The 23,158-nt window shown below is 58.2% G+C and overlaps 2 protein-coding genes across 4 annotated transcripts in view; one reads left to right on the top strand and one right to left on the bottom strand.

The window, feature by feature from the left end:
• Positions 1–674: 674 nt before the first annotated feature.
• BLVRB (biliverdin reductase B) lies at positions 675–15,637 on the bottom strand. Its single transcript, XM_028741793.2, has 5 exons — positions 15,233–15,637; positions 7,853–8,014; positions 4,290–4,379; positions 2,245–2,376; positions 675–1,605 (listed from the first exon to the last, which is right to left on the bottom strand). The coding sequence occupies exons 1-5, from the start codon at positions 15,315–15,317 to the stop codon at positions 1,442–1,444; spliced, it is 633 nt and encodes a 210-aa protein (XP_028597626.1). The 5' UTR covers positions 15,318–15,637; the 3' UTR covers positions 675–1,441.
• Positions 15,638–16,395: 758 nt separating this feature from the next.
• SPTBN4 (spectrin beta, non-erythrocytic 4) overlaps positions 16,396–23,158 on the top strand; it is a 90,145-nt gene continuing 83,382 nt past the window's right edge. For all 3 annotated transcript variants that reach the window (XM_077932471.1, XM_077932470.1, XM_077932472.1), the window contains exon 1: positions 16,396–16,590. The gene's annotated coding sequence lies outside the window, so the exon portion shown is untranslated. The remainder of the gene's footprint in view (positions 16,591–23,158) is intronic.

The raw sequence follows: 23,158 nt of genomic DNA, 5'->3' as shown, positions 1-23,158 counted from the left end.
TTCTCCCAAATACGTTCTACAGTGGCATCTTGGTTCTCAAACTTAATCCATTCCGGAAGTCTGTTTCAAAACCAAAGCGTTACAAAACCAAGTCGTTCTTTCCCATAGAAAGTAATGCAAAACAGATTAATCTGTTCCAGACTTCTAAAAACCACCCCTAAAACAGAAATTTAACATGAATTTTACCATCTAACAAGACCACTGATCCACAAAACGAAAGCAATAAACAATGTACTGCAGTCACACAATCAATCAATCAATCAATCAATCAGTAGCTGACCTGGGTTCCACACAGTCCCAAAAACAAAACAAAAAGAGCAGCAAATACAAAAACACAAAATAAATAGCAAAAACAGAGAGACCTCAGCATAACACTCAAATCGGAAGCGTAACACTCAAAATGGAGCACGTTTGGCTTCCAAAAAAAGTTTGCAAACTGGAACACTTCCAGGTTTGCAGTGTTTGGGTTCCAAGTTGTTTGAGTACCAAGGCATTTGAGAACCAAGGGACCACTGTAGTTGCTGACAACTGCAGGAGGGAGAGCTGCCCTTGTGCTCAGCTCCTGCGATGGGCAAGGGGCTGGCCACTTTGAGAACAGAATGCTCAACCACAGTTGCATCCATACAACTCTCAACTGGTTCCCAGTGGTGACATCAGGACCCGAAGGATTGAAATAGGTCAAAATATACTTTTTATTTGATTAACTTTTGTTAACAAGTATGTAAGCTTTCCCGTTACACAGAACTCTTCAGCAAGGAAGAGGGAAGGAGGTTCCATAGTCATAGAGAGAGAGCAAGGTTACCCATTAACATTAATGCAAATACTTTATGATTTAGCCACTCCCATTCCAGACTGCTCTGTAACAATTAGTAATCTTACCATTTAATACATCTATCAATCCCTTTTCAGCTAAATAATGTCTTACAATACAAAAACCTCACTCCCTTCCGATGGGTCCTGGCCACTCAGGCTGCTATTCTGCCCAATAGTTCTGTGTACTCCTGAAGCTGACACATTCCTGACCCCTATAAGAGACTTCTTGGACCAAGCAAGCAGCGCCTCGTTCCCCAGGGACCCCCTAGCCTCGCTCCCTTCTCTTGGGATGTGGCGGGGAGAACATAGCGGCTCAAATCACTGCACAAGGACACTGGCGGGGGAGAGCGGGACAAGCACAGCCGCTGTTGAACACAGGAAAACACAGGCATGCAGCAACACCAGTCAAGGCGCCTTTGTGGCACGGAGGGCGCTGGGTGGGCAGCTCACCCCCCCATGGCTCATGTTAAGGGGAGAAAGGCACTCATTATAGCACACGAGGCAGAGAGGGGCGGGTGGAGGGGCGGCATCAGCGATGGAGAATTTCCCTTTTGTCAATGGGACGAGGCTTCATCATTGACCTCCGCAGAGGCAGAGAGGCCAGCAGGGCGATGGTGGCCGGCCGGCCTCATTCCTTGGGGTAGTGCCTGGAGAGGTAGACGTTCTTCCCGTCGTACTCGGAGGTGGCCAGGCACTTGAGGAAAAAATGCCCGAGGTCGTGCTTGGAGATGACTCTGGAGCCGCTGGACGTGTCCACGGTCACCGTGTAGTCGCCCGTGAGCGGCTGGTCACCTGGAGGAGGAGGAGGAAGAGAGCCCAGGTGAGCTGGTCCAGGGAATGGAGCCTGTGAGGGATCTCCCCCAAAAGACCCAACAGCTGAGACAGAAATCCCCCCCCAACGCAAATTCTCCTTCCCCTCCTGCACCTTCCTAGCTTCTTGGATGAATAAAACAGGCGTGTAGCTTAAACGGTAATGGTGTTTGGGATTTCATCCGTGTCCTGTGCTGCCAGGTTTTTCAGGGTTTCCCTGGTTTTTAAAATCATTGAGGGGGTCAACCTTCCTTGGTTGGGAACACAGAAGCAGGGTGGTGCAGCGGTTAGAGTGCCGGACCAGGACCTGGGAGAGGAGGGTTCAACTCCCCCCCCCCCCCCCCCCGGCCATGAAGAGAGCTCTCTGGGTGACCTTGAGGCCCAGTTGCTGCATCTCTCCGCTCAGCCTGCCTCGCAGGTTGTTGGGGGGATTGTGAGATGCAAACCGCCTTGAGCTCCCTGGAGGGGAAATGGTGGGATAGAAGTGGAAGAAAGGAAACAAAGGCCGATGAGCAGAGGTGTGTCTTAGACAGACACCCGCCCACACCAAGGGGGAAGAGCTGCTCTCCCCCCACTGCAGAGCCCTCCCTCCGACCCCCTCGCCACAGCCCAGAGACGCACCCGCGATGTGGGGGGGCATGACGTAGACGCAGTCCAGCCCCGACTCCTTGAGGATCTGCTGCATCCGGATGTGGTCCTCGGTCACTGGGCGCAGCTTGGCCGGCACCTTGTCCAGGTCCCACATCAGGAAGGCTGCAAGCAAGGCCAGAAAAGGAGAGTGGAGAGCTGGGCGGCAGGATCAGACCCTGCAGCAGGCGCCCCACCCGTCTCTCTCCCAGGGCGGGGGGCAGAGGCCAAGGGTGCTCCCCACCCCACACCCCTGGTCAAGGAAGGCTCAAGAGCTGCGGGGCAGAGACCTGATCTTGGGCACCTAAGTTCAAGCCCCACCTGGGCCAGAGTCATCTGCAAAATGTGAAGAAGGGCAGAGGTGTGACGGTAAGAATTTGTAAGAGGCTTTGAAAATCTAAGTAATATTCTATGCTTTGGGGATCTTTATGGGGATCTTAAGAGACCCCAACCCAGCCGTTCCCAAACTGCAACACTGGTCTGGGTGAAGATTTTTCTGCCTCTTGCAGTGTTTGTAATGAGCTGTGCCAGATGCTGGTTCACTGTCTGTCTACAGACCACCTGGCCACTCTTAGGGAGCCCCAACCTTCAACACAGTCACCGCATCATATTTCAATGTATTGCCACTAAACTGCTGGCCCTGCCTCCTGCCCCTTGCACCCCATTCCCACTTCAGCTCTCACTGAAGAGTTGCAAGTTGCTGGCAACCGCGCCTGGCTCTAACTATTAGGCACACTTGGCTCTTCTCCTCTCTACGGCCCACTAGCCCAAAGTGTCACAGGAAGACCATGCCAAGCTGCCTTTGGGCATTTCCCCTGCAGCGCTTGGGGGTCCAAGCGGAGAAAGGCGCCCCGAGATCTCCCCCTTACGCAGGCGTTGCGTTCCAGGCCCCCCCCCCCCACATAAGCAACACGTACCCGCGTGGGGAGCCTCATCAGAGCGTGGGACGAGGGTGATTTAAGAGGTATCAGAAATACCTTTGCCTCCAGAGCACCAGAAAGGGCAGAGCCCACGGCAAGACAGCTTCCAAACCAACAGCTGCTGAGTGAGGCAGTGAGACAGCTGTGAGAGATCCCAGGGGCCATTTCAGAGCCCATTATTTCTTTTTTCTTTTAAACCTTTATTTCTGGACTTTTGGCTCACTGACGGCCTCTTTCCAGCTCTCTCCCACCATTTGAATTGATCAATTTCCTGTGCGGTCACATGCAAAAGTGGGAGGGGTGGTTGCCCGTATTTTAAAATTTGGTTTTTTAAATATTGCTTTAATTCCTTTTAAACAATTGCCTTTTATGCATGCTTAACTTCCTGTATCTCCTCTCTGTTGTTTTAATTTGCATAAGCCACTAATCCATGAAAAAGCCAGAAGATAAATAAACATCCTATTGGTATTTGTAATATTTTGGGCCCCATCTCCAACTCCTCAAAAGATTCCATCAACGGTGTCTCCGAAAAATTCTACACATCACTTGGGAAGACGGGCGAACTAATATCTGTGTACTGGAAGAAGCAAAGATCACTCGTGTCGAAGCAATGATTCTTCAACATCAACTTCGTTGGACTGGTCATGTTGTGCGGATGCCTGATGATTGTCTTCCAAAGCAACTCCTCTATTCTGAACTTAAGAATGGAAAGTGTAATGCTGGTGGTCAACAAAAGAAGTTTAAAGACTGTCTCAAGGCAAATCTTTAAAAATGTAGCATAAACACTGACAACTGGGAAACACTGGCCTGCGAGTGCTCCAGTTGGAGAACAGCCTTGACCAAAGGTGTCCTGGGCTTTGAAGACACTCGAACTCAGGACACAAAGGAGAAACGTGCAAAGAGGAAGGCAGGCTTGGCAAACCCTCACTGGGATCAACTTCTGCCCGGAAACAAATATCCCCACTGTGGAAGGAGGTGTGGATCCAGAATTGGCCTCCACAGTCGCTTACGGACTCACTGTTAAGACCCTGTTCATGGAAGACAATCTTGCTCAGCGTACTCTACACACCAAGAGAATAGCCCTGTTGGCTTAGAGAAGTTCTGCCTGGAGCAGCTGACCTGAGAGACAAACCACGACTTTGCGGATGCCGTGGGATTTCATGGCCGCCACAATGTTCCGGGTGCCTTCAGACATCATGGTGGTAGGACCTGGCGTAGGGAGGGAGAAGGAGGAGAAAGATCAGCCAAGGGGCGCAGGAGGGGGCAGGGCAGGCGGGGGAGTCAGGGGGCAGGGCATTCGGGGGAGGGAGGGGTAGGGCAGGGCAGGCGGGGGGAGGGAGGGAGGAGGCAGGGCAGGCGGGGGGAGGGAGGGAGGGGACAGGGCAGGCGGGGGGAGGGAGGGAGGGGGCAGGGCAGGTGGGGGAGGGAGGGGGTAGGGCAGGCGGGGGGAGGGAGGGGCAGGGCAGGCGGGGGGCAGGGCAGGCGGAGGGAGGGAGGGGGGGCAGGGCAGGCAGGAGGGAGGGAGGGGGCAGGGCAGGTGGGGGGAGGGAGGGGGCAGGGCAGGCGGGGGGAGGGAGGGAGGGAGGGGGCAGGGCAGGCGGGGGGAGGGAGGGAGGGGGCAGGGCAGGCGGGGGGAGGGAGGGAGGGAGGGGGCAGGGCAGGGCAGGCGGGGGGAGGGAGGGGGCAGGGCAGGTGGGGGAGGGAGGGAGGGGGCAGGGCAGGCGGGGGGAGGGAGGGAGGGGGCAGGGCAGGCGGGGGGAGGGAGGGGGGGCAGGGCAGGCGGAGGGAGGGAGGGAGGGGGCAGGGCAGGCGGGGGAGGGAGGGGGCAGGGCAGGCGGGGGGAGGGAGGGGGCAGGGCAGGCGGGGGGCAGGGCAGGCGGAGGGAGGGAGGGGGGGCAGGGCAGGCGGGGGGAGGGAGGGAGGGGGCAGGGCAGGCGGGGGGAGGGAGGGGGCAGGGCAGGCGGGGGGGGAGGGGGCAGGGCAGGCGGGGGGAGGGAGGGGGCAGGGCAGGCGGGGGGAGGGAGGGGGCAGGGCAGGCGGGGGGAGGGAGGGAGGGGGCAGGGCAGGCGGGGGGAGGGAGGGAGGGGGCAGGGCAGGCGGGGGAGGGAGGGAGGGGGCAGGGCAGGCGGGGGGAGGGAGGGAGGGGGCAGGGCAGGCGGGGGGAGGGAGGGGGCAGGGCAGGCAGGGGGAGGGAGGGGCAGGGCAGGGCAGGCGGAGGGAGGGAGGGAGGGGGGCAGGGCAGGCGGAGGGAGGGAGGGGGGCAGGGCAGGCGGGGGGAGGGAGGGAGGGGGCAGGGCAGGTGGGGGGAGGGAGGGAGGGGGCAGGGCAGGCGGGGGAGGGAGGGAGGGGGCGGGGCAGGCGGGGGAGGGGGGCAGGGCAGGCGGGGGGAGGGAGGGAGGGGGCAGGGCAGGTGGGGGGAGGGGCAGGGCAGGCGGGGGAGGGAGGGAGGGGGCAGGGCAGGCGGGGGGAGGGAGGGGGCAGGGCAGGCGGGGGGAGGGGGCAGGGCAGGCGGGGGGAGGGGGCAGGGCAGGCGGGGGAGGGAGGGAGGGGGCAGGGCAGGCGGGGGAGGGAGGGAGGGGGCAGGGCAGGCGGGGGGAGGGAGGGAGGGGGCAGGGCAGGCGGGGGAGGGAGGGGGCAGGGCAGGCGGGGGAGGGAGGGAGGGGACAGGGCAGGCGGGGGGAGGGAGGGAGGGGGCAGGGCAGGTGGGGGGAGGGAGGGGCAGGGCAGGCGGGGGGCAGGGCAGGCGGAGGGAGGGAGGGAGGGGGGCAGGGCAGGTGGGGGAGGGAGGGGGTAGGGCAGGCGGGGGGAGGGAGGGGCAGGGCAGGCGGAGGGAGGGAGGGAGGGGGCAGGGCAGGTGGGGGAGGGAGGGGTAGGGCAGGCGGGGGGAGGGAGGGGCAGGGCAGGCGGAGGGAGGGAGGGAGGGGGGCAGGGCAGGCGGGGGGAGGGAGGGGGCAGGGCAGGCGGAGGGAGGGAGGGGGCAGGGCAGGCGGGGGAGGGAGGGAGGGGCAGGGCAGGCAGGGGGGCAGGGCAGGCGGGGGGAGGGAGGGGACAGGGCAGGCGGGGGAGGGAGGGGGGGCAGGGCAGGTGGGGGAGGGAGGGAGGGGGTAGGGCAGGCGGGGGAGGGAGGGGCAGGGCAGGCGGGGGGGCAGGGCAGGCGGAGGGAGGGAGGGAGGGGGGCAGGGCAGGCGGGGGGAGGGAGGGAGGGGGCAGGGCAGGCGGGGGAAGGGAGGGGGCAGGGCAGGCGGGGGAGGGAGGGGGCAGGGCAGGCGGGGGAGGGAGGGGGCAGGGCAGGCGGGGGGAGGGAGGGAGGGGGCAGGGCAGGCGGGGGGAGGGAGGGGGCAGGGCAGGCGGGGGGGCAGGGCAGGCGGAGGGAGGGAGGGAGGGGGCAGGGCAGGCGGGGGAGGGAGGGGGCAGGGCAGGCGGGGGGAGGGAGGGAGGGGGCAGGGCAGGCGGGGGAAGGGAGGGGGCAGGGCAGGCGGGGGGAGGGAGGGGGCAGGGCAGGCGGGGGGGCAGGGCAGGCGGAGGGAGGGAGGGAGGGGGCAGGGCAGGCGGGGGAGGGAGGGAGGGGGCAGGGCAGGCGGGGGAAGGGAGGGGCAGGGCAGGCGGGGGAGGGAGGGGGCAGGGCAGGCAGGGGGAGGGAGGGAGGGGGCAGGGCAGGCGGGGGGGCAGGGCAGGCAGGGGGAGGGAGGGAGGGGGCAGGGCAGGCGGGGGGAGGGAGGGAGGGGGCAGGGCAGGCGGGGGGAGGGAGGGAGGGGGTAGGGCAGGCGGGGGAGGGAGGGGCAGGGCAGGCGGGGGAAGGGAGGGGCAGCGCAGACGGGGGAGGGAGGGGCAGGGCAGGCAGGGGGAGGGAGGGAGGGGGCAGGGCAGGCGGAGGGAGGGAGGGGGCAGGGCAGGCGGGGGGAGGGAGGGAGGGGGCAGGGCAGGTGGGGGGGCAGGGCAGGCAGGGGGAGGGAGGGAGGGGGCAGGGCAGGCGGGGGGAGGGAGGGAGGGGGCAGGGCAGGCGGGGGGAGGGAGGGAGGGGGTAGGGCAGGCGGGGGAGGGAGGGAGGGGGGCAGGGCAGGCGGGGGGAGGGAGGGAGGGGGGCAGGGCAGGCGGGGGGAGGGAGGGAGGGGGCAGGGCAGGCGGGGGGAGGGAGGGGCAGGGCAGGCGGGGGAGGGAGGGGGCAGGGCAGGCGGGGGGAGGGAGGGAGGGGGCAGGGCAGGCGGGGGGAGGGAGGGAGGGGGCAGGGCAGGCGGGGGGAGGGAGGGAGGGGGCAGGGCAGGCGGGGGAGGGAGGGGCAGGGCAGGCGGGGGAGGGAGGGGGCAGGGCAGGCGGGGGGAGGGAGGGAGGGGGCAGGGCAGGCGGGGGGAGGGAGGGAGGGGGCAGGGCAGGCGGGGGGAGGGAGGGAGGGGGCAGGGCAGGCGGGGGGAGGGAGGGGCAGGGCAGGCGGGGGAGGGAGGGGGCAGGGCAGGCGGGGGGAGGGAGGGAGGGGGCAGGGCAGGCGGGGGGAGGGAGGGAGGGGGCAGGGCAGGTGGGGGAGGGAGGGAGGGGGCAGGGCAGGCGGGGGGAGGGAGGGGGCAGGGCAGGCGGGGGAGGGAGGGAGGGGGCAGGGCAGGCGGGGGGGCAGGGCAGGCGGAGGGAGGGAGGGGGCAGGGCAGGGCAGGGCAGGCGGGGGGAGGGAGGGAGGGGGCAGCTTCGCCTACTGAGGTCATTGCGGGTGCCCAGGATGACGATCACGGCGTCCTGCCCCTTCACGGCTCGGTCGACGTCCGCCGGGTTCAGGACGTCCCCCACCACCACCTGTGCCGGGTGGGGCTCTGGCGGCAGCCGGACCGGGTCCCGCACCAGCACCGTCACCTGGTAGCCTGGAAAGAGAGGCAGGATGAGGCCTGGGGGTCGGAGGCAGCCAGGAAGGGGGCAGGAGGAGCCCAGGACTCCCGGCCTCCACCGTCAAGCTCTGGAGGGGCAGCGGGAAGGAGGAACAGAAGGAAAGTCATAGAATCAGAGAACTGTAGAGTCGGAGGAGACCCTGAGGAGCGCCCAGTCCAGGCACGTCCAGCTCTCTAGAGATCTACTTCCAGTATAATAAAGCTGGCCGTGATCTACCCATTGCCAAGCTTTTGGCGGGGACGGTTGCCCAGGGTTGCTGAGCTTTTTTTGGAAAGGATTGGCGAAACCTGTTCAGCTTTTTTTGGGGGGGGTTATAAAATCGCTCATGCCCACCGCCCTCCCTTATGCCCCCACTCTGACCCCACCCCTGGGAATACAAGCTTTCTCAGCTGCAGCAGTGATGCGACATAGGGCAGCGATCCATCAGGAGAACCCAGGAGATCACTTTTTAATTGCCGCAAGCGACCTGGAAGACACCCGCGATCTACCTGTCGATTGCGGTCAACCAGTTGAACACGTCTGGTCTACTCTATGCAGCAGCTGCCCCCTACAAGGATGGAACCAGCAACCTTGGTCTTATCAGCACCCACACTCAGTCCAGGGGGAGAGACTTCACCAGGCAAGGCCTTGCCCCCCCCCCTCCAGTCTCGGCTTCTCAATTTGTATTGCATTATTTTATGCACTGCAACTTGCCATTGTTTTTATTGATTATAGTTTAGAAATTCAGGTAGGCAGCCGCCTTGGTCTGACGCAGTAGAAATATATATAAAAAATAAAAAAATTTGTCCAGTAGCACCTTAGGTATCTGAAGAAGTGTGCATGCACACGAAAGCTCATACGAAGAACAAACTTAGTCTGTCTCTAAGGCAGTGTTTCCCAACCTTTTTTGGGCAAAGGCACACTTGTTTCATGAAAAAAATCTCGAGGCACACCACCATTACGGCCCCGTGACGTCAGCGCGCAGCGTCACGCCGGGAGGGACGCACGAAAGTGTAAGTTTCAATTTTTTCCCCTCCCCCTTGCCTTCCTTCTGTGCCAACCGCCAAGAAGCCAAGAAAAAAGCCAAGACTTTAGGGCAGCAGGTCGACACGGAAGAAGCTCCTACCTAAGGACAGGTGCGACGGCCGTGTCCTCTTCTGCCACACTTGGCAGCCCTGCCTCACGGTCGTGACTCCCACCCTGATTTCTCCCCGCAGGTCGAGCGGCACAGGCAGCCCAATGTGTCCAGCCCAGACACAAGCCCCGCTTCCCCACTCTAGATCCTGAATGCGACCAAGTGCTCTGGACTCCCGAGCAGGGTGGGAAAGAGGACTCGCATCTGGTAGCCTCCGGGCTCCTCGCCTGCTCGAGGGATGGCATTGCAGGCAAGCTGCCGGCCGTCGCCATCGCCGCCCCCTCATGCGAGTGGACCTGCCCGGAGTGGTGGGCCGGGGGAGGCTCGCTCTCTGTGGGGATGTGGCCCGCACGCGCGGCCCCGCTTCCTCCTGCCCAGGGCTGAGCTCCTTACCCGTGATCTCGGTCTCGCGCACGCGGATCCCACTTATTCCGAAGCTCGCGCCACTAGCCGGGGCTCTCACACCGTGCCAGGGCGAGGCGGCGCAGCCCACTGACGTCATTGCGGCTCGCCGCCGCCCTCGACTTCCCTGTTCCCTCCCCTCCCTCGGGTCGCCGTGGTTACCGAGGACTGCAAGCTGCTCGGGCGAGCGTGGGGCATTAAGTGGGAGAAGGAAAATTAAAATTAAAACTCGCCTGAAGGCCGCCTCTCCGGATATCTTTCGAATTTTTTAATTTTTCCCGCGGCACACCAGGCAACGTCTCGCGGCACACTAGTGTGCCGTGGAACACCGGTTGGGAAACACTGCTCTAAGGTGCTACTGGACAATTTTTTTAGTTTAGAAATTATTTATTGTAACTGTTAAGAGTGAATTTCTGTTTAATTTTTATATGCTTATATTATTCTATACTATTCTAATGGATTGTTGAATATTGCTTTTTTATATAAGTTGCTTATTTTAAAGTTATGTTTTATTATTGCATTTTTGTATTGGATTAGCTGGTTATAAGGTGTACATTCTTTGTTTCTGCAGCTTGTAAACCGTCTTGGGTATTGTAAAATAGAAAGTCAGTATACAAATTAAAAGTGAAATGAAATGAAATCCAGTCCTGCTGAATCAGGCCAGTGCCCCCTCCCCCAGTCCTGCCTCCTGTTCTCACAGGGGGGGCCCAGGTGCATCTGGGACACCTGCAAGGAAGGCCAGGTTGAGGTTTGATGCGGCCCTCAGCTCCTGAAGGCAATGGGGCCCTTGATGTGTCCAGCTGTCCTTTGTCAACAACAAATGGTTGCTGTTTTTGGTGTTGAATCTATGCTAGATGGTAATTGATGGACCTCATAGGTATCTCAAGCCATTTGCCCATGTTGCCCTGCAACCAGTCTATGCAGAATGCAGGCACCCTATATATAGAAAGGAGCAAACCAGGGATATTTGAGGGAGCAGGCTAGCAGGCGGGGCCCAGGACTTACATCATAGGAGCCTACACAACACACAGTTGCTGTATGTAGGTTTTATTTGATTTTTTTAAAACTTATATTTTGGAAATCTACATCCAGTCCCCTCTCCCTTTAAATTTCTTGGGGGCTCCCAAGAGAGTGGGGCCCTAAGCTATTGCTTGTTTAGCTTATATGCCAATCCGGCACTGCAGGATTTGAGCACCAGAGGCCTCGCTCCTTCCAGCAGCTGGGACTGAGCAGCCCTGCAGCCTCCCTCTCTGGCAGGGAGCCCTGGCCAGGCAGCCTCCTCCCCTTCTGGCCGCCCTCAGCTGATCCAGTTCAAGATGCAGGAGAAAGGAAGAGGCGATTCTCCTCTCTCTGCCTTCCAGGGACCAGCTCTGCTTCTGAACTGCTCAGGCAGGAAGTTGCTCCGTCCAGGGGTGTAGCGTGGAGGGGGCACAGGGGGGCCATGGCCCCAGGCACACAATTTTTGAGGGCGAACCAGCCGCCCCCAGTCCGGTGCTCCTCTCTGCCCACCAAGCATGGGAGTAACCAGGGGGCAGCTGCTCCCCGGATCAAATAAAACAATAGAAATACTTAACTGACCAATCATGTTGGTTATGCCTCCCCCCATGGCTATGCCCATGACCCCAATGGCCATGTTGGCCAGCCGGACTCCCTGTACATGGCCTGGCAGGCAGCTCAGGGTGGCCCCGTTTTGCTCCGGTGGGGGTGGGGTCACTCTGGCGGCAGGGGGTGGGCTGGTGCCCCCCCCCCTGCACACACATGCCCCCCCACTCAACACCAGCCCCCCCACCCCGGGCACCAGAAACTGACGCTATGCCAGTAGCTCCACCCTCCATTTCGTTCCTTGTCCACTTTTCTTTTAAACGCCCCCAGGAGAGACTGAGCTATATCCTCTTTGAATCAGCAGAAGCATTTTCTCTGCCCCTCCCCTGCACTGCTCCTTTTGCCTTTTGGCACCAGGTGGCCCCCGTAGTCACACCAAAAGCAGGAAGGCAGAAAGAACCACAAGCCCCACCTTTAAGCTATTCGCTCCTCAAATCCCTTCTTGCTTAAAACTCTGGTTGGGAATTGGTCCATGGATTGTAAAACAAAAACAAATACTGCACCTATGCATCTAGTTTTAATATTGCTTGTGCTATTTTTAAAGTAGTATGTCCTTATTGCTCTGCTTGGTCCTACTCCCTTGACTTTGCTATTTAACCATGCTGGCATCTTCCCCCAGGCTTCCTTCGCCCCTTCCAGTCCACATAATGCTCTTCAGACAGGTTTTCCCAGTTGCATTTTTGCCCCTCTTCCCACACGCCACCTCTCAACTTTCTTTCAGCTAATCCTCTTATTTATTTTCTGAGAATTTTCTCCTTTCCCAAGGCTGAGTTCAACAGCGGAGTCACATCTCAGCCGCGCTCCCTTGAGTATTCAGTCGGGAGTCCCTGCCTCGCCTCTCCTTGGTCCCCAGGACTATTGATTGCAAAGAGCCATTGTTATTTGTGTGTCAGCATTTTGGAAAGCAGCCGAGGGCAAAGGCCGGATCCTGCGGCACGTGCTGCACCAGGCCAAAGAGGAAGGCTGGGGCCCTTGCCCCAGGGTGACCCCACAGGCTGTGCTGGTGGGGCAGAGCTTCCAAGGGGAAGTGGGAAAGGGAACAGGAAGGTGGGAGGCGAGGGCGGCAGGACCGGATCTGAACCAAGGGAAGAGCTTTCTGAGGGCTGGATGGCCCTCCGTCAGGGATTCGGGGCTGAGATTCCTGCTTTGCTGGGGCTTGGACTGGGTGATCCTTGGGGTCCCTTTCACTGGCCCCATGAGGGGAAGCAAGAGGATAAAGGGTTTGGAAAGTGGGGTTGGGGGATGAGTGTTCAGACCCCTGGGCCCTCACTTGTGGGGTGCCTCAGGTTTCCATCCTCTCCCCCATGCTTTTTAATATCTATATGAAGCCCCTGGGAGAGATCATCAGGAGGTTTGGGCTGGGTGTTCACATCAGTATGCAGATGACACCCAGCTCTACCTCTCTTTTAAATCAGAACCAGTGAAGGCGGTGAAGGTCCTGTGTGAGTGCCTGGAGGTGGTTGGAGGATGGATGGTGGCTAACAGATTGAGGTTGAATCCTGACAAGACAGAAGGACTGTTTTGGGGGGACAAGGGGCAGGCGGGTATGGGGGACTCCCTGGTCCTGAATAGGGTAACTGTGCCCCTGAAGGACCAAGTGGGACTCATTCTGGACTCACAGCTGTCCATGGAGGTGCAGGTCAATTCTGTGTCCAGGGCAGCTGTCTACCAGCTCCACCTGGTGAGCAGTATGAGACCCTCCCTGCCCGAAGACTGTCTTGCCAGAGTGGTGCATGCTCTGGTTATCTCCCGCTTGGACTACTGCAATGCGCTCTACGTGGGGCTACCTTTGAAGGTGACCTGGAAACCACAATTAATCCAGAATGCGGCAGCCAGACTGGTGACTGGGAGTGGACACCAAAATCACATAACACCTGTCCTGAGAGATCTGCATTGGCTCCCAGTACATTTCCAAGCACAATTCAAAGTGTTGGTGCTGACATTTAAAGCCCTAAATGGCCTCAAAGGCCCAGTAGACCTGAAGGAGCGTCTCCACCCCCATTGCTCAGCCTGGACACTGAGGTCCAGCTCCGAGGGCCTTCTGGCGGTTCCCTCATTGTGAGAAGTGAGGTTACAGGGAACCAGACGGAGGGCCTTCTTGGTGATGGTGCCCGCCCTGTGGAACGCCCTCCCACCAGATGTGAAGGAAACAAGCAGCTATCCTATCTTTAAAAGACATCTGAAGGCAGCCCTGGTTAGGGAAGTTTTTAATACTTAATGCTGTATTGTTTTAGCACTTGATTGGGAGCCGCCCAGAGTGGCTGGGGAAACTCAGCCAGACGGGCGGGGTATAAATAATAAATTATTATTATTATTATTATTATTATTATTATTTGGAAACTAAGTCCTATTTGTGAGGAATAGTTGAGGGCTTGGGGATGTTCAGACTGGAGAACAGAAGATGGAGAGGAGCTTGTTTTCGCCTGCACTGGAGGGGAGGAGCAAAACCAGTGACTCAATTGACAGGCAGGGAGATTCCAACTCAACATCAGGAAGAACTTTCTGACAGGAAGAGCCGACAGCAGAACAGACTCCCAGCAGAAGTTGTGGACTCTCCTTCCTTGAAGGTTTTCAAGCAGAGGTTGGGTGGCCACATGTCACTGAGATTCCTGCATTGGACGGGGTTGGACTAGATGACCCTGGGACCCCTTCTGACTCTCCCATTCTATGATTCTTGGGCCACCTGATCACCCCAAGCATTACCTTCTTGGAGATGCCTTCCTCCCCAAAATAGTTCCCCCAAATGTGACAACCCCGGCTGGCCAGAGGAGCATCCCTGGCTGTCCTGGCACGAGCATTGGCACTGCGGCAGCAGGACACCCAGCCTGGCACCCACCCAGAGGATGAGAGTGAGACCTGCCTGAGGGTTTCTGTCAACAGAATCTCAGGTGGAGCAAGATCTGATCAAGTCTGGGCAAGGTCTCCCCACCCACCCACCTGCTGCTGCTGTTTCTGAGCTGCAAAGGGAGCTTCGGCAGAACCCCAAGTTCTTTTGGGTACTTTTGGGTCGTGTGGCCCCTGAAGGCCAAAAGGAGCAAAGCAGTGGCGGTGGCCCAGTTGGTCAGCCCAGGTGGCCAAAGGAAGGGGACTTAAGCTGGACACTCTCCTGGCCCAGGACACAAGGCTCTGCTCTGCAGGGTTGTCGTTGCTGCACAAAGGAGCTCAGCCTTGTCTGGACACAAAAGTTCGCCCGCAAAGGCCCAGGCTCCTCTTGCGGCAGGGGCCGAATCTGCTCTTCCACCCGGCCCTCCAGTAACACCAACAGCAGCAACAACCGTCTCCTGGCCACTTCTGATAACAACCCCACCTTCTCTTTATCTCTCAGTGCACAAGGTGGGAGGGAACAGCTGGCTGGTTAAGGGGGCAGGGAGAGAAAAGAATTCTATTAAGAATACTGGGAAGCAGTGTGGCCTAGTGGTTAGTGTGTCAGAGGAGGACCTGGGAGAGACCAGAGTTCAGCTCCCTCCCACCTCCTGCTCAGCCATGAGGCTCAACTGGCATCCAGCCCCTGCCTCTCTCAGCCTTCGCCTACCTCACAGGCTTGTTGTGGGGATTAAATGAGGGCTGGGAGAATCCTGCACACCACACTGAGCTCCTTGGAGGAATGAGCGGGGATATAAATGCAGCAAGGAAAGGATTAGGTCCTGGGGGCTTTCTCCCAGATGCACGAGCACAGAGGCGCCTTTCCTTGCTTATTCCTGCACTGAAATGGGTCCAAGACACCCAGCGGGTGCGCAAGGGGCAGCGACGGCTTCTCTCTCCCTCTGACAACGCCTTCCCTGCCGGGAGGAAGAAAGCGGCGCAGCAATCGGGAAATTATTAACAACAGGTTGGGGAGCTCGGAGGAGCCGCTTCTCGCTCTCCGCCCCCGGCCAGGAAAGCCGCCCCGGCGCGAGGGGGCTGCAGCTGCGCTCCGAGCAGCGGGGGCCGTGGGCGGCTTCTGCCCGGCCCTTGGGCGGCAGGGTCCCCCCACGGGCGCCCGAGGGGCGGCAGCAGGGCCACGTCGCCAGGCTGGGGGGCTGTGCGGGACGGGGCTCCCTCTCTCCGCCGCCCTCCCCCGCCCCCCGCCTCTCACCAGCCTCGACGGCTTGCGCCAGGGTGGCCAGGCCGGTCATGCCGGTGGCGCCGAAGATGGCGATCCTTTTGCAGGCTGCGGCCATGCCGGACTCCTTCCCTTCTCCGCCCGTCGGCCGCCCGCCTCCGCCTCCGCCCGCCAGCGGCCAGCCCTTCCGCCCGGAGCTCCGCCCGGGAAGGCAGGACGGGAGAGGCCGGGGGCGGCGCGTGCTCGCTCGCTCGCTCTTTAGCTCAGCCGGGGCTCCCTCGACGGGCGCCAAGGGAGGAAAAGAAAAGGGGCTCCCTGGACAAGCCCCCCGGGCAGCCTTCTGCCTCGGCGCTGCTCCTGTGCCTTCAGACGGCTTTCATAAGGAATGCCAAGCAAGGCGGAGAAGCCCGCCTCCCTCTCCGGCGCGCCTGAGCCGGAGCGCAAAGCACAGGAGCGCAGCTGGAGCGGGGAAGTTGGCGACCCTCTGCTCGCCCCCCAAATACGGGGGTGAGGGGGGGGGAGTGGGAGCCCCCGCGAGGACTGCTGGGAGATCCGCCCCGCCATGCAAAGCGAGCCTGGCGCCGGTGGGTGGGGCGCCTGTCGCCAGCTTGCGGGTTCGGCGCTCGTGTGAAGCGTGCCAGGCGCGACTGGCGGGGCTGGGCGCCGGCCTCTCGGCGGCGGGGCGGCGGGCGCGCCCTCCTCCGCTGCCCCCTGCTCCCCAAAGGGCCTCCGGGCTCCCTGGTCGCAAACCACTCCGACAAAGACCCCCAGCAGCCGCCCCCTCCCATCGACGACCCTCCGGTACCTGCCTCTCCGCCAGCGCCGGGGCGAAGCAGCCCTGGACGAGGAGGATCCCCGGCTGAATCAGACACTCCGCCCTCCCCACCGGCCCTCTCTCCATCCAAGACCCCCTTCTCTCCCCCCCCCCCACTCCGGGAGGAGGGGCCGCCATGCGCGCCGGTGCCCGGCTGGAGGGAGCGGGAGCCGCTCGGCCGGCGAGCCGAAGGACGGGCCCAAGGTGACCGCTCGCCCGGGCGCGCCCTCCTCCTCGCCGCCGGAGCCCCCAGCCCGGCGCGCCCTCCTTTGTGCCTTGCGCGCCCCGCCAGCCTCCTTGGGTCCGCGCCCGCCTGCGCGCCCGTCTCCCTGCCTGCCTGCCTTCCTGGAAAGCGCTCCGGGCAGCGGCGGGGCGAGGCGGGCGCGGGACCGGGACGGAGCGGAGCCCCGGGATTGGCTGCTGCGGCTGCGGCGGATGATGCTGCGGGGCTGCGCCGGGGGCCTCCGCCGCCGGCCTCTGCCCGCCTCCCGCAGCCACTGAGCAGCGCCGCCGCCGCCACCACCGGCCAGAGCGAGGCCGTGGGACGCTTCTCCGCGCCGTCGGGGCACTTGGGGAGGTAAGTCGCGGGGGGTCCTGGTCATGCAAAGCGCTTCCACGCGAAGGGGATCCAGAAAAGGAGTTAGACACCCGATCCCGCCACCCCAAAATTCCAAAATCGCTCTGTTTCGGTGGATGGGGGGGCTGGCCCTATATTTGGGTTGGCCTTATCTTTGGGGACGGAGTGGGGTCTGGTCCTACGTTTGGAGACGGGAAGGGACTTGCTTAGGGAGCTGTCCATGGTGTGATGGTTTTGGTCTGCCCGAGGGAGGGCAGGGGCTGCAGGCTCTCTCCCCCACTCCAATATCCCACCCCCCAGTTTTCTTCTCCCGGCGGCGGAGGACAGGCCGCCCCGGCTGGACCAGCGCCTGCTTGGCGACATGTCCTCTCGCCTCGGAATGACACCCGAGTCCCCAAAAAGCTGTGGCCGGGAATGGTCAGCGGAGGCCTCTCCATCCCTGCCCGGCAGAAGGGCAAGGCCGGAGGAGAAGGGCCTCCTCAGTCCTTGCACCCCTCGCTCCACCCCAGCAGGATCGGGGCCCAGCAGCACCTGCAGTCCTGGGGTCAGTGCCCAAAGATGGTGCCGGGATGGAGGCGCGCCTGCAGCGCTGCGGAAGGCGGGGGAGACAAGCTGCCCTTCCCTCTTGCCCCCCCTTCTCTGTGGCTCTGCCCGCCCTTTCTAGGGATTGTTCATGTGCCCCCCATCCTCCAAGAAGCCCAAGCCCCGCTGGGGGGCTCCCCAAGGGTCCAGCCCTCCCTCTTGGGCCCAGACAATTCTGAGGCTTCAGCGTTTTAAAAAGCTGAGCTTTAAGTTCCTGAAAATAGCAGGGCTTAGAAGCTGGGCTTTCTATTATTCCGGAAATATATGGGGGTTTTTAATAGCTAAATGGGTGAGCAGGCTGCATCCAACCCGCCAATTTCCCACAGGGATCTGGTTGGCCACTGTGAGTACAGGATCCTGGAGTAAGGGGCCTGATCCAGCAGGCAGGCTCTTCTCCTCATGGGCGGAGCCAGGATTTTTGTTGGGGGGGGGCAGGACTTTGTTGGGAGGCAGAACCAACATGATTGGTCAGTCAGTTTAAGTGTTTCTATTGTTTTCCTTGATGGGGAGAGCTGCCTCCCCCTTGGCTCTGCCAATACTTTCCCTCTTCTTACCATTATTTACTTGCACCAACTGTTTGGTTAGATAAGTTATTAACTGAAGTCAACACCATTAGATCTGGACTTTGGTCAACCTGGGGGCCCTCCAGATTCTTTGGACTACAATTCCCATCAGCCCCAGCCAGTGCAGGTCCTGCATGATGGGAGTTGTAGTCCAAAGCATATTGGGTCTGCTTGAAGGCAGGCCAGGCCATTTTCCCTTCACCCAAGATGCCTGGAGCTGTTACAATTGGCTTTTCAATGGGCAATTGTAGTGTGTGTGTGTGTGTGTGTGTGTGTGTGTGTGTACAATACAATACAATACAGTATAATTTGAAAACAAAAACAGCTTAATGTACAGTCAAGCAGTATATAATGTAATGTACAATCAAGCAGTACTGTATAGAAATTTTGTTAATTAGGACTCCCAGTCATACTGCCAATTATTACCTGAGACAAATGATGATTCTTTACGGCTTTAGACCAGCTTCAGACTGGTCTACCTTGCAGAGCTGTTGTGAAGGCCTCTCTCTGCCCTGCTCCCCGCTTGCCAGGAGGGATCCCATTGCCTTCTCCTGCCTCTGGATCCCAGTTGCTGGAAACGGGGGGAGGGGAGAGGGATCTTGTGCCTGGATCCTGCTTGCAGGTTTCTGGCCGGCCGCTGTGAGAAGAGGTTGCTGGACTAGGTGGGCCACTGGCCAGAGTCATCACTGTTGCCTTTGAGGCTTCCCTTATGTTGGACACAGTATTCTAGGTGTGGTCTGGCTAAGGCAGAATAGAGTGGGACTCCTCCTTCCCTTGATCTGGACACTTCTGTTGTTGCAGCCTAGAATAGCCTTAGCCTTTTTTTGCAGCTGCATCACACTGTTGACTAATAATAATAATAATAATAATAATAATAATAATAATAATAATTTATTATTTATGCCTCGGCCATCTGGCTGGGTTTCCCCAGCTGCTCTGGGTGGCTTCCAACAAAGTATTAAAATACATTTAACATTAAAAGCTTCCCTAAACAGGACTGCCTTCAAATGTCTTCTAAAAGTCTGGTAGTTGTTCTTCTCTTTGACATCTGGTGGGAGGGCGTTCCACAGGGTGGGTGCCACCACCAAGAAGGCGCTCTGCCTGGTTCCTTGTAACTTGGCTTCTCGCAGGAAGGGAACCACCAGAAGGCCCTCAGAGCTGGACCTCAGTGTCTGGGCAGAACGATGGGGGTGGAGACGCTCCTTCAGGTATACTGGACCAAGGCTGTTTAGGGCTTTCAAGATCAGCACCAACACTTTGTGTTGTGCTCAGAAATGTACTGGGAGTCAATGTAGATCTTTCAAGACTGGTGTTATGTGGTCTCAGTGGCCGCTCCCAGTCATCAGTCTAGCTGCCGCATTCTGGATTAGTTGTAGTTTCCGGGTCACCTTCAAAGGGAGCCCTACATAGAGCGTGTGGCAGTAGTCCAAGCAGGAGATAACCAGAGCATGCACCACTCTGGCGAGGCTGTCCGCAGGCAGATACGGTCTCAGCCTTCATACCACATGGAGCTGGGAGACAGCTGCCCTGGATACAGAATGGACCTGCACCTCCATGGACAGCTGTGAGTCCAAAATGACTCCCATGCTGCACACCTGGTCCTTCAGGGGCACAGTTACCCCATTTAGGACCAGGGAGTCCTCCATACCTGCCCACCTTCTGTTCCCCCAGAAACAGTCCTTCTGTCTTGTCAGGATTCAACCTCAATCTGTTAGCTGCCATCCATCCTCCAACCGCACTCACACAGGACCTTCACCGCCTTCACTGGTTCTGATTTGAAAGAGAGGTAGAGCTGGGTATCATCTGCATATTGATGAACACCCAGCCCAAACCCCCTGATGATCTCTCTCAGAGGCTTCATGTAGATGTTAAAAAGCATGGGGGAGAGGACGGAACCCTGAGGGACCCCACAAGTGAGAGCCCAGGGGTCTGAACACTCATCCCCCCCTACTTTCTGGACATGGCACAGGAGGAAGGAGCAGAACCACTGTATAACAGTGCCCCCATCTCCCAGCCCCTCTAGACGGTCCAGAAGGATGTTCAGCTTGTGGTCCACCAAGACCCAGAGATCCTTTCCACATGTCCTGCTAGTAAGCCTGGTGTCCCCATCCTATATTGGTGCATCTGGTTCTTCCTGCCTAACTGCAGAACCTGACATTTGTCCCTATGGAAATTCATTTGGTTAGCTGGCACCCAGTTCTCCAATCTGTTTCCCCCCCCAAAAAAAATTTTTTTATTGCTTTTCCAGATTTATAACAAAAAGAATAACACTACATAACAACTAAAGAAAACACACTACATTACAAAAAAGAAAAACATAAAAACAATTAGTACTTCTATTACCTAATTTAACTTTCATTGTTAACTGACTTCCTCAAATCCCCCCCAACTGAATTTCATTATATCACCTTGTAACAGTTCTCCAAGATCTTATTTCTAATAAAATTAACTCCTTTTATTTACTATCTTCTTCTCTTTTATTACTTCTAGTCCTTAGTGTTTTACAACCCATTATTATTATAATCTTATACCTATTTGTAACTTCCAAGTGACTCCAGTTCTCCAATCTGTTAAGGTCATTTTGAATTCTGATTCTGTCTTCTGCAGCATTAGCTACCCCTCCCAGTTTGGCGTCATCTGCAAATTTGATGAGCATCCCCTCAATTCCTTCATCCAAGTCATTTATTTTAAAAAAAACGTGGAACAACAACGGGCCCAGGACAGAACCCTGCAGCCCCCCACTGGTCACTTTCCCCCAGGATGACAAGGAACCATGAAGGAATCCTCTTTGGGTTCAGTCAGTCAACCAGCTACAAATCCACCTAACAGTTGCCTCATTCAACCCACATTTTACCAGCTTCCTCACAAAAATATTATTGGGGACTTTGTCAAACACCTTAATGAAATCAAGATACACTATGTCCAAGGCATTTCCCTGATCCACCAAGTTTGTAATTTCATCGGGGGGGGGGGGGAATGAGATTGGTCTGGCATGACTTATTTTTGAGAAACCCCTGCTGGGTCTTAGTCATCACAGCATCCTTTTTAAATGCTCACAGACCAATCATTGTATTATCTGCTATTGGACCTTCCCTGTTATCGATGCCAAGCTCACTGGTCAGTAGTTGCCTGGGTTTTCCTTGCCCCCCTTTTTGAAGATGGGGACAACGTTTGCCCGCCTCTCGTCTGTAGGGACTGCACTTATTCTCCAAGAATTCTCAAAGATCACAGACAAAGGCTCTGAAATTCCATCCACAAGCTCCTTTAGTACGCTTGGATACAGATCATCAGGCCCTGGAGATTTGAATCCATTGGGGTCACGAGGAGTCGGACATGACTAAATGACTAAACAACAACAAACAAGTAGCTAGGTGTTCCCTTACTATCTACCGTATTTTTCGCCCCACAGGGCGCACCTAGTTTTTTGGGGGGGAAATAAAGGGGGGGAAACTATTTTCCCCCAAGGTGCGGGGCTGGGGCGGGGGAAGCCCGAGCTTCCCCCGACCCCAGCCCCCAGAACAGGCTGCTATCCGCAAGCCGTGGGAGAGCTGCGCAAAACCCGAAGCCTGGGGCGTGTTGAGCTCAGCGTGCCCCAAGCTTCTGGATGCAGGCATGCTCTCCACAAGCCATGGGAGAGCTGCGCGACTTCGCACAGCTCTCCCACGGCTAGCAGAGAGCTGCGCGAAGCCTGAAGCCTGGGGTGTGCTGAGCTCAGCGCGCCCCAAGCTTCTGGGTGCAGGCAAGTTCTCCACTAGCCGTGGGAGAGCTGTGCGACTTCGCGCAGCTCTCCCACGGCTTGCAGATAACTTCCTGAAGCCTGCATTCACCCCATAGGATGCACACACATTTCCCCTTCATTTTTGGAGGGGAAAAAGTGCGTCCTATAGGGCGAAAAATACAGTATTTTCCTGTCTTGGGCTGCAGCTCCCTCCTTACAACATTTATTCTGTCATCACCAGGTTGGGTATCACTTTCTTTTTGGGTGAAGACAGAGGCAAAGTAGGTGTTGAGCAGTGCTACCCTTTCTCTGTCCCCCAAGAGCATTTCTCAGTCTTCCCCACATACAGGAGCTCCCACTTGCCTCTTCTTCCTCTTACTTCGGACATAGCGAAGAAACCTTTACCGTGGTACCTCGGGATGCGAACGGGATCCATTCCAGAGCCCTGTTTGCATCCAGAAGTGAACGTAACCCGTGTCTGCGCGTGTGCAGGTTGTGTTTCGGCACTTCCGCGCATGCGTGTGACGTCATTTTGAGCGTCTGCGCATGCGTGCGCGGTGAAACCCGGAAGTAACGCTCTCAGTTACTTCCGGGTTGCTGCAGAGCGCAACCCGAAAATATTCATCCTGAAGCGTATTTATCCCGAGGTATGAGTGTACAGTATTCTTATTATTTACCTCTCTTGCAAGCCTGGGCTCGTTCTGAGCTTCAGCCAGCCTGACCTTCCCCCTGCAGCTCATGAATATTCCTCCTTTGTGATTTCTGCTTTCTTCTATTTCTTATACATGCCTGTCTTAACTCTCAGCTCATCTGTAAGCTCCTTATGCAGCCTCACCGGTTTCCTTAGACGCCTCCCGCTTTTCTTTCTTCCTTTTCTTTCTTTGGATTCCTGGGTGCCCCCCATGAAATATCCCCCCAGGCTCTTCTGGGGTTCCCCTGCACACGCATCTGAGCCTTGGCTCCTGGCCAGTGATGCAGACTGTCCAGCCTCCTTCCTCACCTCCTCTTGCTGGGGAAGGGGGTGGGCCAATGCCAGGAGGGCGAGGGAGGAAGCAGGCCTTCTCAGCCCCAAGCAAGGGGGCAGGAAGGGGCTTCCTTGCAGACAGCACCCCATGTTAAAGAACCAGCCCTGCAGAACCCTTGGGAAATAGGAACGGGCGGCCATTCACTTTCTGGGGCAAAAGCTCTCCCCCCCCCCCCATTTCATTTCTTCTATTTCTATGCTGGTTTTCATTCAAACAAATCCCAAAGCGACTTACAAATAACCAGAACAGAACATCACAGCTATTGCGTGCGTCATATTATATGATTAACAAATCATCCACAAAACCAGGGCTTTCTTTCAGCCAAAACTCCCTGTTCCGGCACCTCTCCTGCCATTGCGGAGGTGTTCATGGTGAGTTCTGGTTCCTCTTTTTCTAGAAAAATTGTCCTGCATAAAACATGTTAACGGGAAAATCCAAGGGCTCCCTTGGACAAAAACAAAGACACCAACCAGGATTACTTGGAGCAAAACAACAGCTTGGCCTTTATTGATCTGTTGCAACAGGGTGCTCCCCTCACTTGCAGGAGAGAGGAGGGACCCAGGAAAATGGTGTGCAAGGCCTTATAAAGACTTTTGAAATTGCCACCCTGTAGATCAAGACCACTCCCAGAAACATCATACATACATCACAGAAGGGGTGTAACCTAAGACCACCCCTCA

Source organism: Podarcis muralis, chromosome 7 (genome assembly GCF_964188315.1).
Source record: "Podarcis muralis chromosome 7, rPodMur119.hap1.1, whole genome shotgun sequence".
In the NCBI taxonomy this organism is placed as follows: domain Eukaryota; kingdom Metazoa; phylum Chordata; class Lepidosauria; order Squamata; family Lacertidae; genus Podarcis; species Podarcis muralis.
Note: the sequence above shows the minus strand (reverse complement) of the source record. Positions and strands in the feature narration are given on the sequence as shown.